Consider the following 16958-nt stretch of genomic DNA (forward strand, 5'->3'; position numbering starts at 1 on the left):
AGCCTGGGATGCCTGCATCCCACATCTGAGGGCCTGCTTGAGTCCTGGCTACTTTGCTTCCAACTCAGCTTCCTGCTAATGCACCTGGGAAGGCAGCAGGTGATGGCTCAGGTACTTGAGTCCCTGTCACCCCTGTGGGAGACCCAGATGGAGTTTCTGGCTCCTGGCTTCAGCCTGGCCCAGCCCTGGCTGTTGTAGGCATTTGGGAAGTGAACCAGTGGATGGATGATCTCTCTCTGTCTCCCCACTCCCATGCTCTTTCTCCTTCTCCATCACCCTGCCCATCAAATAAATAAATCTTTTTTAAATCTCCTGTTTAACCAAGAGTGCTGTGTGGTCAGAAAGTACAAGCAGTATGTAACTGACATAACAGTATAGACAAGCAGTATATAACTGATAAAAACAGGACCTAAACATCTAGAACTGGAGGATCAAGCAATGACAGTTCCAACTGATCTTCCTCATTTGCAAGAACTTTAAATCTGACACATCCCTAAAGATGTGGGGGACAAATTTATTCTTCCTGCTAACTAATGTCTGCTCACAACTGAAACCTGAGCTGTAATGAGCTGCCTTCTGTATAATCATCTAAAGACCCTCTCATGGGGAAGAAAAAAAAAAAAGGCAGTAAAAACAGACGATTAAAAAATGAGAACTAGGCCGGTGCCGTGGCTTAACAGGCTAATCCTCCGCCTTGCGGCACCGGCACACCGGGTTCTAGTCCCGGTTGGGGTGCCGGATTCTATCCCGGTTGCCCCTCTTCCAGGCCAGCTCTCTGCTATGGCCAGGGAAGGCAATGGAGGATGGCCCAAGTCCTTGGGCCCTGCACCCGCATGGGAGACCAGGAGAAGCGCCTGGCTCCTGGCTTTGGATCAGCATGAAGCGCTGGCCACAGCGGCCACTGGAGGGTGAACCAACTGCAAAAAGGAAGACCTTTCTCTCTCTCTCTCTCTATCCACTCTGTCAAAAAGAGAGAGAGAGAGAGAGAGAGAGAGAGAGAGAACACTATAGGCTTATCAAGCACTTATCTGTTTTTCTTAAAGATACACAGATCATCGTACACATGGACAGAAATCTAGGTCATAAACATTTACACCTCTTTGGAAAGCCATACAAGATGGCCTCTGCAGCCACACAGAAGGCCCAGATGGAGCTACAGGCTCCCGGCTCTCACCAGCTGTTGCAGAGATCGATCAATCTCTCTCTCTGTACTCTGCCTTTCAAATAAATAATCTTTTTTTTTTTTAAAAAAAGATTTATTTTAGGGCCGGCGCAGTGGCTCATTGGTTAATCCTCCGCCTGCGGTGCCAGCATCCCATATGGGCGCTGGGTTCTAGTCCTGGATGCTCCTCTTCCAGTCCAGCTCTCTGCTGTGGCCCGGGGAAGGCAGTGGAGGATGGCCCAAGTGCTTGGCCCCTGCACCCGCATGGGAGACCAGGAGGAAGCACCTGGCTCCTGGCTTCGGATCGGTGCAGCGCTGGCTGTAGCGGCCACTTGGGGGGTAAACCAATGAAAGGAAGACCTTTCTCTCTGTTTTTCTCTCTATTACTCCATTTGTCAAATAAAAAAGAAAAAAAAAGAAAAGAAAAAAAGAAAAAAAAGCTTTCTACAAAAAATCCAGTCTGTGTCTTTAAAAAAAATTATTTTATTTATTTGAAAGTTACATAGAGAGGTAGAGACAGAGAGAAAGGTCTTCCATTCGTTGGTTCACTCCTCAGCTGGCTGCAACGGCCAGAGCTGCACCGATCTGAAGCCAGGAGCTTCTTCAGGGTCTTCCACGTGGGTGCAGGGGACCAAGGATATGGGCCATCTTCTACTGCTTTCCCAGGCCATAGCAGAGAGCTGGATCGGAAGAGGAGGAGCTGGGACTCAAACCGGTGCCCATATGGGATGCCAGTGCTGCAGGCCATGGCATTAACCCGCTGCGCCACTGCGCCGGCCCCCAAATAAATAATCTTTAAAAGAGAGAAAGAGAGAGACATTATGCCAAGTGAAAGACCAGATACAAAAGGCTACATACAATATGATTCCACAAATATCAATGAGGTAAATCTATGGAGACCAAAAGTATAGTGTATGCCAGGGGCTGGGGAAAGGGGGAGCAAATGATAATATGTACAGAGTTTCTTTGAGGGATGAAGAAACTGTTCTAAAATCAGTTGTTTGGGGCTGGGGCCATAGTGTAGCGGGTAAAGCCGCCATCTGCAGTGCCAGCTTCCCATATGGGCACAGGCTGGAGACCCAGCCAGCTGCTCCACTGCCAATCCAGCTCTCTGTTATAGCCTGAGAAACCAGTGGAAGACAGCCAAAGTGCTTGGGCCCTTGCACCTGCATGGGAGACCTGGAAGAAGCTCCTGGCTCCGGATTGGCACAGCTCTGGCCATTGTGGCCATCTGGAGAGTGAACCAGTGGATGGAAGACTCTCTGTCTCTCTTCTCTCTCTCTCTGCCTCTGCTTCTCTGTAAATCTGCCTTTTAAATACATAAATAAGTAAATCTTTAAAAAAAAAAATCAGTTGTGGTGATGGTTACATAGCTTTATAAATACACCCAAAACCACTATATCGTACATTTTAAAAGACTGAATGGGAGCAGGGGGACTGGTGCTGTGGCGCAGCAGGTTAAAGCCCCAGCCTGCAGTGCCGGCATCCCATCTGGGCACCGGCTCAAGTCCCAGCTGTTCCTCTTCCAATCTAGCTCTCTGCTATGGCCTGGGAAAGCAGTACAAGTGCTTGGGGCCCTGCACCTGTGTGGCATGGGAGACCTGGAGGAAGCTCCTGGCTCCTGGCTTTGGATCAGCTCAGCTCTGGCCATTGCAGTCATTTGGGGAATGAACCAGCAGAATGGAAGACCTCTCTCTCTCTGGCTCTACCTCTCTCTGTAACTGTCTTTCAAAAAAATAAAATAATTCTTAAAAAAAAAAAAAAAAAGACTGAATTGGGGGAAGATGCTTGTTTAACCTAGTGCTTGAACTCAGTGATGTCTGCATCCCACATCAGTGTACCTGGGGTTCAACACCTGGCTCTAGCTCCTGACTCCAGCTTCCTACTAATGCAGACTCTGGTAGGCAGCAGATGATGGCTCAAGTAATTGGGTTCCTGCTACCCACACGGATGTCCCAGACGGAGTCTGTGTCTCCCAGATTCACCCTGGCCCAACCCTAGCTGTTGCAGGCATTTGAGGAGTGAAGCAGTTAAGTAGGAGTTCTCTCTCAAATTGAAAAAATAATAACACATGACTCGACTGGACAGCATATGAATTATATCTCAAGAAGCTACTTATGTAATATAAACATTAAGATGGAAAACAGAATGTAATGCTTAGTTTTAGAATACAGTGAACAAGTGATAACTAGCCTTTGGAAGAGAAGCAGAACTTCAGCTATGGTCAATTGCCATTAATGGCCCCAATCCCTCAACCCTCCCAGAACCTACTCCTTAGCAGTGTTATTTTGTAGTTCCTTCCATAAAAAGGAGTAAAATTTTGTCAGTTCCTTCTACTTGGTTTCAGCCATATGACTTGCTTTGGCCAAAAGGGAGAAACAGAAATGGCCATGTGTCCGTTCTGCACCTGAACCTTGTAAGAAGCCTTGCAGGTTTCTACTCACCCTCTTGTGCCCCTGCTGTTACTCAAGAATAGTTTCTCCGGGGTGCCCAGTGCCCATCCAGTCAAGGACTCAGTGAACACACACAAGACGGAGCCACCCACAGGACTTACAGACCTGAAGCAGGAAGCAGAGTTGCACCAACCAATCTGCCAGCCGGTGAGAGTAGCTGATTGTTATCTTAAGCCACCGAGTTTTGGAATAATTTTTCACACAGTGTTATTATGGCAATGTTAACTGTCAGTCACCAATTCTGCTGTACTTTGAAGAGGTCCCCTTTGAAGAGGTCATAATGGTGAGTATCAAGGTAAGCCCAACCTAACACCCTGAAGAATAATAGTTTCATTTATTCAGCACAAGATTGTGATTTATATACTTCAAATGATATCTGACACTTGTCCCCTTTAAGTTCTTAAACTGCGAGCTGACAGTAATTTAAGATACCACACACTTGTCCATCTTACTAAATATAATTTTGCTCTTAGGATTATTTTAAAAAATCAAGTATGTAATAATATTCATTTTAATAAACTACATAATAGCACTAAGGATAAACACATGAACAAAATATATTCCATGTTCTCAAACTTTACAAGATGAACAAGGCAACAATTCAAAGAAGGAATAGTGTTCTAAGGGAACACAGAAGGGTCATTTCAGAACAGAGATTTAAAGGAATACAGATAGCAATGAAAAGGCAGTAATTTTTTTAATGTATTTCTTAAATGCATATATACAACACATATACAAAGGGTCTTCAAGAAGTTTATGGAAAAGGCATAGTATGGAAAAATTTGTGCATGGATTTCAAGAATTTCTGCACCAAAATGAACTTATGTTAACTCCATTTCCATGAACTTTTTGAAATGCCCTGGAAAGTATTCAGACAGAGGAAATCAACAGAACATACTGACTTATTTACGAAGAATCAAAAATGACTCCAAGGTCTCTAGCCGTGAAGACCAACCAGATGTCCATAAAGCTACAGGGACAGGCCAAGACCGCCCTGTCATGAAACACTGTCTCACAATCAACTCGGTAAATTTGAACTGAAATCAAAGCTGGATTTCCACAGATGTCTAGGCCACTTTTACCTACACAACGACTCTGGCTTAGTTATCTATTTTCTGTTAGCTAGCTCTATTTTTCCGCTTGGTCTCACTACTTCAAGCTTACACTGATGCTTGGGTCTCTAACCTTCACCTCTGTGTAAGTTTTCACCATCGCACAGCATGCAAAGGTTCAAAAACAACAACAAACTCCTAATCTCCAGACATTCGGTTTTTGTCTATTTCAGATGACAAGTTCTACTGTACCTATTAAATCTTTTTTTTTTTTTTAAGATTTATTTATTTGAAAGTCAGAGTTACACAGAGAGAGAAAGAGAGGCAGAGAGAGAGAGGTCTTCCATCCGCTGGTTCACTCCCCAGCTGGCCACAATGGCCCAAAGCTGCTCCAATCAGAAGCCAGGAGCCAAGAGCTCCTTCCGGGTCTCCCATGTAGGTACAGTGGCCCAAAGACTTGGGCCATCTTCTACTGCTTTCCCAGGCCATAGCAGAGAGCTGGATCAGAAGTGGAGCAGCTGGGACTCGAACCAGCATCCATATGAGATGCCAGCACTGCAGGTAGCAGCTTTACCTGCTATGCCACAGTGCCGGCCCCTATTAAATCTTAAACTAGTCAAACATCAGGCCAAGAAACTTTTAAATTGCCCTTCTGGAACAATAATTACTGAACAGGAGACAAGAAACAAGTTAAAAGAGAAAAACTTAGAAACAGGAAAAAGATGATGACAAAATAAGTTTCTATTTCAAAAAATAATTTAGCTTTTTAAACAAAAGCTTAGATACAGAGAATATGAATTTCTGAAATAGTGGCCAAAGAAAAAGGTGAGTAAATTGCTCAGAAGCTGTTTTCCACATAACTTACAGTTCCTCCTAACCCAAAGGAAGTTTCCTGCAAACATCTCCACCCCTCTGAGCACATTAGTAAAAATTTTTCCCTAAAATTACTTTGCTGGGGCAGGTGCTGTGGCATAGTAGGCTAAGCCTCTGCCTGCAGCAATGGCATCCCATATGGTCACCAGTTCTAGTGCTGGCTGTTCCTCTTCCAATCCAGCTATGGCCCAGGAAAGCAGTAAGAGATGGCCCAAGTGCTCAGGCCCCTGCACCCATGTGGGAGACCTAGAAGAAGCTCCTGGCTTCAGAATGGCCCAGCTCTGGCCGCTGCAGCCATTTGGGGAGTGAAGCAGTGGATGGAAGACTTGTCTCTCACACTGTCCATAACTCAACCTCTTAAATAAATAAAATCTGAAAAATAATTGCTTGCTAATTCCAAAGAAAAGTCCTGTTTCCCTGATTTAGAAAAGTATCATATGCCACCCATTTAACAAGTGCCTATTGGGAGGATAAAGTGTAAATAGATAGATAGCAGTCAGTCAGGTTAAGAGACCACAGATAGGGGCTGGTGTTGTGACTCAGAGGTTTAGGCCACCGATTGCTGTTCTCACATCTATTTCTGAGTGCTGGTCCGAGTCCTGGTTGCTCTGCTTCTGACCCAGCATTCAGGCTAATGTGCCTGGGCAACGGGAAGACAGTCCAAGCTCCTGGACCCCTACAACCCACGCGGGAGACCTGGATGGAGTTCTTGGCCGTTTGTGGAATGAACCAGCTGATGAAAGAGCTCAATCAGGCCGGCGCCGGCTCAGTAGGCTAATCCTCCGCCTTGTGGCGCCGGCACACCGGGTTCTAGTCCCGGTCGGGGCACCGATCCTGTCCCGGTTGCCCCTCTTCCAGGCCAGCTCTCTGCTGTGGCCAGGGAGTGCAGTGGAGGATGGCCCAAGTGCTTGGGCCCATGGGAGACCAGGAGAAGCACCTGGCTCCTGCCATCGGAACAGCGCGGTGCGCCGGCCGCAGCGCGCTTACCGCGGCGGCCATTGGAGGGTGAACCAACGGCAAAAGGAAGACCTTTCTCTCTGTCTCCCTCTACTGTCCCACTCTGCCTGTCAAAAATAAAAATTAAAAAAAAAAAAAAATCTCAATCAGTCACTCTCTTCCCTTTCCCTCCCTCTCTTTCAAGTTGTTGTTGTTGTTTTTTAAATAAAGAGACTGGAGATAAAAGAAGATGACTGTGATCCTAGGTACTCAGTTCCTGGGCTTGCTTTCTCTATGTGCTGTCAGGACATTAGAAATAAGGCAAATCTGGCCATAACACTTGAACCAAATTAACAGTAATAATTTCATTTCTGTATTTTCTTCAAAGAGCAGTGAGATGTTAGGTAAATCTTTGCTGCTTTGTGTGTCCTGGCATTCTATTGGTGGGAATACAGTCTATTCTAAAATCCAGTACCCAGCAAACATCATCTCTAAAATATCCATTGTTTAAAAAAAAAAAGATGAAGCTCCTTGTACCATCAAATTAATGGCTTTGAATCTACCCTTACACAGTACACAATCAAAGTTGGAATAAATACAGCTACATTAAATACATTCCACATGGGGCCAGCCTTGTGGCGTAAAGCTGCCTCTTGCAGTGCCGGCATCCCAAATGGCACCAGTTCATGTCCCGGCTGCTCCACTTCCAATCACAGCTCTGTTAATGGCCTGGGAAAGCAGTGAGGATGGCCCCTGCACTCATATGGGAGACCCAGAAGAAGCTCCTGGCTTCGGTCTGGCCCAGCTCCAGCCATTATGGCCATTTAGGTAGTGAACCAGCAAATGGAAGATCTGTCTCTCTCTCTTTCAAATAAAATAAGGCCAAAAAAAAAAAAAATACATTCAACTTCAACACTAGCTTAGACTACCCTAAGTCTGCCTGCATGACAGGGATAGATAGAGCTGTAGGCATCAGAGTATTTCCTTGCGGCCAGATGCCCTATAACAAGGGGTCAGCAGACTTGGGACAAGAGCTTGTTAGGAAAACAGCACAGTCTTATCTATGGCACGATCATCCTAGGCTCTAGCCCCGCTGCCATTGCTGGAAGCCAGGCGGCCACAAGGCCCAACCACCAGTGTCAGCCCCACCCCCATCCTAGTGGGATTCGCTGCTCCTACTTCCCTGCCCACGCCCACCCCACCCCCACCCCTAGAAGTTTTAAAAGGACCTGTTCCTGATGGTGTGTGTGTGTGTATCTCTTTCTCTCCTGATCTCTGTCTCTCTTTCTTATGCTCTCCTTCTCCCTTTTTCCATCTTCGCCCCTTCCCTCCAGTCTGTCGGGTTTCCCCCAATAAACTCTTTCCCTTACTCTGGTGTGTTTTGGTGTGTTTTGTGGCAGCCTTTCAGTGCTCATCAGTTGAAGAGTCACTTTAAACAAAAGAGGAAACAGTAGTAATCCAGCCTGGCTAAAGTAACAAGTATATTAAAGGAAATACAGGAAAGCAGGGTTACAAGGCCAGACTGTTTTGAAATTCACACTGAAGAGGCTGGGTTTTATACTCAGACAATAAGAAACCCCTGTAAGACCCAAATACAATACAATCTGAGCCAGAGACACATCACATATTCTCCATTAACTTTCCATCAAAATTCCCAAACTGAAACCCTTAATGTAAAACAAGGTACAACTCTCTCAACTACAGTCCCTGCCTTCAAATGTACCATTCCTAAGAAACAAAAACTCCTTTAGGACCCTGCTGTCTATACGCCACCCTCTTTCCTTTGTCTTTCCCACCCACCTTCTCAGACAAATGGCCAGAACCCAAATGATGCCTTTACTTCATTACCCATCCCTAACTTGCCCTCCCTACTCTGATCTTTATGAGCGCACTTTCAGTAATGACTTCCTTTACAAACTCCACAGCTTGTTTCTACTTCATTGTCTTCTGATCTGGTAGTTGTCACTCTCCTCCTGCCCCTAAAGCTTCTTCGGTGCCTTTCACCCTCCTGTGCCATTGCACCTCCCTATTCACCCGCCTCTAATGGGGCTTGTGGACTCCTCTTCCTCCCGTTTCTCAACTGTGAGTTTCCCAAATCTCAGTTTTCGGTTTCCATTCTTTTCACTCCTTCTTGGTTAATTAACCTACCTCTAATCTTCAACTAACTCTAAATCAGCCATTTCTAAAGATGTCTGCACGAATCAATGGCAAAGGTAAGAGAATTTGTTCTTTACAACTAATCTTTTACTTTTAACAGCAGTATTTTTATAAGCAGTTTTGAGAAATGAGTGTAAATTTCTACAGGTTTATAAAGTCATAGCATAGAGAAGATTAAAAGTATAAGCTGTATGGCCAAGCCTACAGATCTCACCAAGTTTGGAGGGTCAAGTTAGACAGCTCTAGGCAAAAATTAAAACAAATAACAAAACAAAATCAGGCACTATACTTAGGCCAAATAACCAGGTTGGAGAAACAATGAACAAAACTCTGCTACACATATCCTATTTAGGTCAAAAGTGACGCCCAGGCCCGAGGCCCTGGGATGAAGGGAAGTGGGTGTGCCTGTGAGACTTGGTGTGGAATAAGGAAACAGATAACAAACTGCTAATAAACCCTCCTCAGGGCTTTGGAGGGGTGAGAAACTTTCCCGTGCATTCCAAAGAAAACCAGAGAAAAACAAGGACTGACTACCCCACTGCCTTTTCTTCATTTGCATAGATTACTAAGGAAACTGTCTTCAAAAGATCAAAATAAAATGACTCCATGAAAAAGTACAGCTTCATCCAATTAATAATTTAAAATTTAAAAAATTAACTTCAGAGGCATAGGGGGTCAGCACATACAGCCATATGCTGGTTCACTTTCCAAATGCTCACAAAGGTGGGTGGCAGGGACCCAACTATTTAGCCATCACCTGCTCTGCCTCCCGGTGTGCACATCAGCAGAAAGCAGGAATCTATAACAGAGCCAGGATTCAAACCCAAGCGCTCCTGTAAGGAAACGGGCATCCCACCGCATCGTCACAGCCAGGTCAGTTGCCTGCACCTCTTGTGTTGTGCAATGTAGTGATGAAGCATGAAATTTGTGACTAGAAAGTGACCAAACCTTATGATACATTTCAAAAGCAACAATATAAATCAATGACAATTTGCAAACTATTCTGTTTTTAACACCGCATTATTCAACATTTTCAACAGAATGAGCATCTTGAAGCCTAAACGCTGATTAAATTCTAAAACAAGAAATCAATTCTATAGTGAGAAACTATATCTGGAACAAATAACATAGAAAACAAGTATCTTGTCTTTATCTGGCATTTAGCAATTCACAAAGCATTTCTGCATATATTATCTCACTGGAAACTGACAACAGCTCTGTAGAGCAGGATGAGCATAATCATTGAACAAACAACACGGGAACTAAGACATGGCCTAGGCACAGTTAATCAGAGGAAAAGCACCCTCCAACTAGAGATTTCTTGACCCAAAGAAATCAGAACAGAATTAGGTGCTCATATCTCAGGATTTCAAAGGGAAACTTAATGAGAAGTGAATACTGTTTGATCACTTATATTCAACATCATTCACAAACATGTAAAACCACTAGGACCAGTCTCTACAAGATCACTTTTTTGTTGTTTGTTGTTCTTAAATGCTTTACTGGTTCACTGGAACTCCAAAATAGAGACTATTAAGCTTTCCTACCAGGTTAGGGTAAACTCTACAAACCCAGATGGGATATCCTACAACGGCTCTATCAGGCTAATACATACTCACTAGTCTACCACTTTAAAAATATCTACAAACGTAACTTTTTCATAAGGGCTTAATCTAGCAACTAAATGGGACTGTTTCATTTTAAACTGCAGCCCTAAGAAACCTATTAATGAAATCTGAGAAGTGACACTTTACTGCGTTCAGTCACCTGGAGGCCCTCTAGCCACCTAAGAGGCTGAAATTCCTGAAGAGACGCACTCTGCCTCTACAACTACTTGAGGATTAGAAAATATGCCACAGATACTCAATGATACAAACATTTCACACACTATATGTACAGCACATAAAGTCAGCATTTTTTTAATTCTTAAAAAGAAATCATTAAACTCCAGAAACATCAAAGATAGATAACAGAATTTTAAGAATCAAGTTATACTTATGGCTTTGTTACTGAGGATGGCAATCACAAAAACAGGCAACTAAAACAGTACATGAATACATCCTCTCTTCTTAGGACATCCCTAGATTTTCATCTGGTGAACAGGTGGTGACGAAAACAAGGCTATTTATTAATGTTGAAATGAAATACAGTTACACAGAACTACGTACCATCTCACCATTCAATGGTGCTGACCACACAGAAATCTATTCTGAGAAATACATGAGCATCAGGCAGCTAAAACCATAGTACTACTTGATAATTACAGGCTGATGTGCTTACAAACTCTTCAGCTTTTTTTTCTCCCTAAAAGTTTTATAACGAACACTGAGGAAAATGATTTAAACACAAATTCCTGGTGTTAGCTCTAATTTTAGTTTATGTCACACATCACCCAAACAATATGATCATGGCACTTTCACTACAGGCAAAACATGTTTTTAAAACAAGCAAATCTTGTCAGGCCTATGATGCTAGACACACGTTTTTAACCAGTTTCTCTCTGAAAGCTTCCATAAGCTACAATCAGATACAACCACATCAGATAAAACAACACACAACAGTAACCCTAAAGAATTGACTTCCATTAGAGTTCTGTACTCAATTTCTAGTATATGTGCTGCCAAAGCGAGCACACTGTACTCATTTCTATTCCCAGGTTTAGAAGTTTTCGCCAATACCTGACATGCTAATGCCCATTACCACAACACATCACCTCAATATAATACGGCCTAAGATCAGATCTTAAAACAGACAGTGTGACGCATTCTCACTCATTTGTTCAATAAAAATTTACCACCCAACCACAGTCTCAGTGGTACACTAAAGAGTGTACCAAATAGAAAAGGTCTCACCTATCATGTTTACTGTCTTTCATCCCTCAGACATAAAACAAGACTCAACTACAGGAGCCAGTGCTATGCCGCAGTGGGCTAAGCAAGCCACATGGGTGCCGGTTCCAGTCGTGGCTGTTCTACTTCTAATCCAGCTCCCTGTCAATGAGTCCGGAAAAGCAGTGGAACATGGCTCAAGTGCTTGGGCCCCTGCACCCACATGGGAGACCTGGATGAAGCCCCTGGCTCCTGGCTTTGGCCTGGCCCAGCCCTGGCTGTTGCAGCCATCTGGGGAGTGAACCAGCAGATGGAAGACCTCTCTCCCTCTGCCTTTGTCTGTCTCTCCCTAACTCTTCCAAATAAATAAATGGATCTTTTTAAAATATAAAAATAAGGGCCGGCGCTGTGGCGTAGTGGGTAAAGCTGCCATCTGCAGTGCCAGCATCCCATATGGACACTGGTTCGAGACCCAGTTGCTCCACTTCCCATCCAGCTCTCTGCTATGGTCTGGGAAAGCAGAAGAAGATGGCCCAAGTCCTTGGGCCCTGCACCCGCGTAAGAGACCCGAAGAAGCTCCTGGATCCCAGCTTCAGATCGGCGCAGCTCCGGCCATCTGGGAGGTGAACCAGCGGATGGAAGACCTTTCTCTTTCTCTCTCTCTCTCTCTCTCTCTCTGCCTCTCCTCTCTGTGTGTAACTGTGACTTTCAAGTAAAATAAATAAATCTTTAAAATATATATATAAAAATAAAAGACTCAACCATGAAGAACTGTACACTAAGGAATTTGGACTTCATTCTAAGTGTGGCCAAAAGCCACTGGTAGAATTTTAGGCAAGAGGACTGCCATGATCTGACGCAGGCTGTTAGGACACCACTGGGGAGACGGGCCCTTGTGTGGGGAATGGAGGAACCCAGTGAGCAGGCTGTTCCAGGAACTCAAAGAGAGGCTGCCTCAGAGTAACCACCACAGAACCAGAAACGGACAGACCCAACATCAGAAGCTCAGCACCCACACTGACTCAAGTTCTCTCACCATCTACCTGTGTGTTCTCTTTGAGCCTCGGTTTCCTTACTTTGCAATGTTTGTAAAATCCCAGTACACAGGAAACTCACACAAATTACGATAACACCTTGGTAATGAAACTATCTTTTTTTTTTTTTTTTTAAGATTTATTTGAAAGGTAGAGTAGCAGACAGCGGAAGACAAAAAGAAGATCTTCCATCCGCTGGTTCACCCCCCTAAACAGCTGCAACAGCTGTGGCTGCGCTAGGCTGAAGCCAGGAGCCTGGCGTTCCATCGCGGTATTCCACTAACAAAGGTCAGTGTTACATGGTCCTTACTCTCCAGGAGTTCAGTGAGAACAGGTATTTACTCGAGAAAAGGAGTGATGCAAACTGAAAAGATCACTTCCAGATGCAGTGGTCAGAAACGGATTCACAGTGAGGTGGAATTGGAACTAGACCCTTGCAAACCAGCATTTTGAAAGAATTTGCTAGGAAGAGAGCAAACACAAGAAATCAGGACAGCATGAATTTACATGTAAGGGCCTTAAGCTTTTTATCATGAAAAATCTGAATATGTAAAAGTCAACAGAATCAAATAACGAACCTCCAAGTACTCCTCCATGGGCTTCAACAATGATCAACACGGCCCATCTTGTATTATAATTAACATGTCCTAGTACGTAAAAACGCCAAAGGAACCTCTGTTCACTCGCTCTACCTTCACTTCCTCCATCCTCAGACGAATCTGCTTTGCCATGGTAGCCTCCACCTGCCGAGGTTTTCTACAGGCCATATACAAACAAGGGCAAGTGAGCTTAAAAAAGATTAGTAAACCCATCAGCTCTTGACGGTTTACACATGCCAAGAAAAAAGTGACAGATAATCCAAAATCAGTTCATGCACACTCTTGAAAAACTTTTTTCATGGCCGGCACCGTGGCTCAACAGGCTAATCCTCCGCCTTGTGGTGTCGGCACACTGGGTTCTAGTCCTGGTTGGGGCGCCGGATTCTATCCCGGTTGCCCCTCTTCCAGGCCAGCTCTCTGCTGTGGCCAGGGAGTGCAGTGGAGGATGGCCCAAGTCCTTGGGCCCTGCACCCCATGGGAGATCAGGAGAAGCACTTGGCTCCTGGCTTCGGATCAGCGAGATGCGCCGGCCGCGGCGGCCATTGGAGGGTGAACCAACGGCAAAAAGGAAGACTTTTCTCTCTGTCTCTCTCTCTCTCACTATCCACTCTGCCTGTCAAAAAAAAAAAAAAAAAACAAAAACTTTTTTCATGTCTGTATTTCAATGAGAATGAGTAAAACGACTGGTGAATTCATGCCAAACAAAATAAAACGTCATGGATATTTTGGACACATCACTTGGCCTCTGTAATCACTGAGCTTGGGGGCCTGTGAGAACTAAATGAGCATACATGACATGTTCCTGTACAGTTCTTTTTATTTATCCCTCAGCTGATTCAGGAAGAACTGGTTACGCAGTCCTCTCCTCCCATCTACCACCCTCTCTCAAGGTGATGCAACAACTTTCTGCATCTCAAAACACGCTAAGGCGAGGGGCAAAGGATCCTGGGTTTCAAGAAGCTCCTTTGCCTGGAAACCCAATAAAAGGGAGCTGAGACTAAAGGCAGTGACGTGAATAGAATAAATCTTCACACCCCTCCCCTGTAACCAGCAGAGCTAACGAACATCGCAAAGGTAGCACGGGGCCTGTTTCTTGACTACTGTGCTTTCCACTTTCAGCTAGAGTGGCCCCTGAACAGAACAGCACAGTGAAAACAGCCAGGCAGCCACGAGGACTCAGCGGGGCCACCGCAGGAGGCGCCCAGAGGAGCACCAAGAGCAGGGCAGGAGCACACCTCACCTCCATCTCTGGCCCCAGAAGCTCCGATTGTAACCTTGCCTTCCATACCACGTTCCACTGAGACACAGCTCACTGTCACTCAAAACTATCAAGCTAGTGTCAATGTCCGCTTAAAGTGCAGGCGGTAACAACTGCTCACCGAGAGTTTAATTCCTCCTTTTCTTTCAATTGTGCAATTTTCTTCTTGAGATGGTGCAGGCAGGCATCACTCAAGCTCCCTTTGGGACTATCCGCTCCATCATCCACCCTCCCTCTCCGGGACGTGAGGAAGTCTTGACTTATCTTGACCACACACACTATAGACCATCCAATCAATGAAAGCCTTCTACTGAAAACCGTGCCTTATGTTCAGGTATTACCCGCCGTCTGAAGGTTTCCCTGAAACACTCTAAGTCATGTAGTAAAATATTAAATACGGCACTTCACAGTTTCCACGTGTTTCCTAAGACAGTCACGTGAGTCCTCAGAGCCTCTGATAACGGGGATCCCCCTATTTCACAGGTAAGTAAAAAGGAATCAAGAAAGCAGCATCTTTCTCAGTTGGAAAGCAAGTTACTGTCTGTTGCTTGCATTTGGGAAATGAACTGGTGGATGGAAAATTCATCCCCTTGTTCTTGCAAATAAATAAATAAATCCTAAAAGAAAAATAAATAAAGTCGTTACTGGTGAACCCGACCTCCCAACCAGGTCTTGCAACGCCAAAGGTCATACTCTTCCCAGTCTATTAGGGTCTTTTCTAAAAAGGGAACGTCTACAGTTCTGCCTTCACCCACATCTGCTTCAAAGAACAAACCACCTTCCAACAATCTCTCTCCTTAGCTTGCAACCAGAGTTCTCATCCCCACACCTACAGCCATCCCAGTCCTTGTCTCCTCGCCCTTCGGCCATTACTTTCTCCCCACTAGCAGAGGCGCGCTCTCCAGGGATACTACCTCCCTTCAACCCCTCCTGCAAACACGCCACCCGTGCATGCCAAACGCAGGCTCCTCGCCCCCCTTCCCCCCGACCCTGGCGCTGTGGGGTGTATAGCCTCACCCACGAACCTGCAAAATATGCTTCTCAGCCCTTCACCCGCTACTCGGGCACTTCAGAAAGTCCCAGAGAACTTGCAGATCTTCCAAGTCCGCACTTGGCCCGGGGCACTAGCCCACTTCAGAACAGAGCAGCAAGTCCTACAGACTACCCAGGCCCACAGTGGCCAGTGACTTCCTTCCCAGATCCTGGTTATCCGAAGACTCCCCCACGGTTTCCACACGGTTTTCCGCTCCTGCTCGCACTCCTGGGCCCCGGCCAACCTTACCACTTCTCCCTTAGCTGCCCATCTCCGAGCGGAGCAGCAGCCCCAGTGGAGGCGGCTGCTCCTCTCTCGCAACTTCCAAGTTCTGCCTCTCATCACCTGTTCTCACCAGAGCTTCCCCTCCGCCCGGGGGCCCACCTTTGCCCCGGCCCGCCTCTCTCCACCTTTTCCATTCCTTCACAAGCCAGTTCCGGGGTGCCCCTCGGATTCCGCCTCCCATCCGTGGGATCCCCACCCCCGGGGTCAGACTCCCCCCTTCTCCATCACCTGCTCCGCCCAAGGCCAGATGACATCCGCCGCAGCCGCCGCCACCTCCATCCCTCTCCTCGGACGCCAGGTCCCCTCGGCGTCCCGAAAGCCAGCCGCCCCTTCCGGTGGGGGCGAGGGGGGCGTGCACCCCCAACCCGCCGCCCCCTTTACGCGCACCTGTTCCTTCTCCTCTTCCCCCCGGCGGGGCCGGCGCCCCCGACCCCCAACCCGCGCCGCGCCCTGGCCTCCAGGAGCCCCGCACTCACCACGAGTAAGTCTGCTCCGCCATGGCGCTGACTCTCGAGGGCTCCGCTGCAGGCTGTGGCCGGGCCCGGCGGCGGCGGGCTCGCTCGGGCCGGGAGCGGAAGGCGCGGCCGGGGCCCGGCGCTGCTCGCTCGCTGGCCGGCTCGCACGGCGGGCAGGCGGCAGACAGGGAGAGGCCCGGCTCCGAGGCGACCCCGCTCCCTGGGCCCCGGGGCGGGGCGGGCTCCGCTCTCGGCCTCTCTCACCGGCGGCGGCGGCGGCGGCTCCGCTGCGGCTCCAAACCCAACATGGCGGCGGCGGCGGCGGCGCGGAGAACAAGGGGGCCCCGGGGCGGGCGGGCAGCAACACAGGCCCGCGCTCACTACGCGCCAGGCCGCGGGAGCGCCGCGGGAGCGCGGCGGCGGCGGCGGCCGGAGGACATGGCCGGCGGGCGGAGGCGGCGGCGGCGGCGGCAGCGGTGGCGGCTGAGGGGGGCGCTAGGCGGTGAGGCGAGGCCGCTCGGATCACACCCGCCGAGGGGAGGAGAGGAGGGGGCGGGGCGAGCCTGGGCCCCGCGCGGGTCACGTGCCCAAAACACGCTCACGTGACGCACGCCCCGCCCCTCGCGCCCGGCCCATGCGCGGAGACGTCGGCCGGTTGGTTCGAGGCGGCCGCGGCTCGCACGGCCTCTGGCGGTTGGGCCGCCACGTGCGGCCCCCTGCCCCCGCCGCGCCCGGCTTTTCCCTGCCAGTCGGGACCGCGCTGCGTGCGGGTCGTTGGCTGCCACTCAGCCGTCAACCCTCGATCCGCAACAGTGCGCTGGTCCCCAGCTGTC

General features: G+C 47.6%; 1 protein-coding gene across 1 annotated transcript in view; it reads right to left on the reverse strand.

Moving 5' to 3' along the window:
* The window catches only part of SPPL3 (signal peptide peptidase like 3), a 141713-nt gene extending 125371 nt beyond the window's left edge, over positions 1 to 16342 (reverse strand). Inside the window, exon 1 of the mRNA XM_062182420.1 lies at positions 16147 to 16342. Coding sequence (XP_062038404.1) covers positions 16147 to 16169 — 23 coding nt within the window. The 5' untranslated portion in view covers positions 16170 to 16342. The remainder of the gene's footprint in view (positions 1 to 16146) is intronic.
* Positions 16343 to 16958: the final 616 nt, after the last annotated feature.

This window comes from Lepus europaeus, chromosome 23 (assembly GCF_033115175.1).
Source record: "Lepus europaeus isolate LE1 chromosome 23, mLepTim1.pri, whole genome shotgun sequence".
NCBI classification, from domain to species: Eukaryota; Metazoa; Chordata; class Mammalia; order Lagomorpha; family Leporidae; genus Lepus; species Lepus europaeus.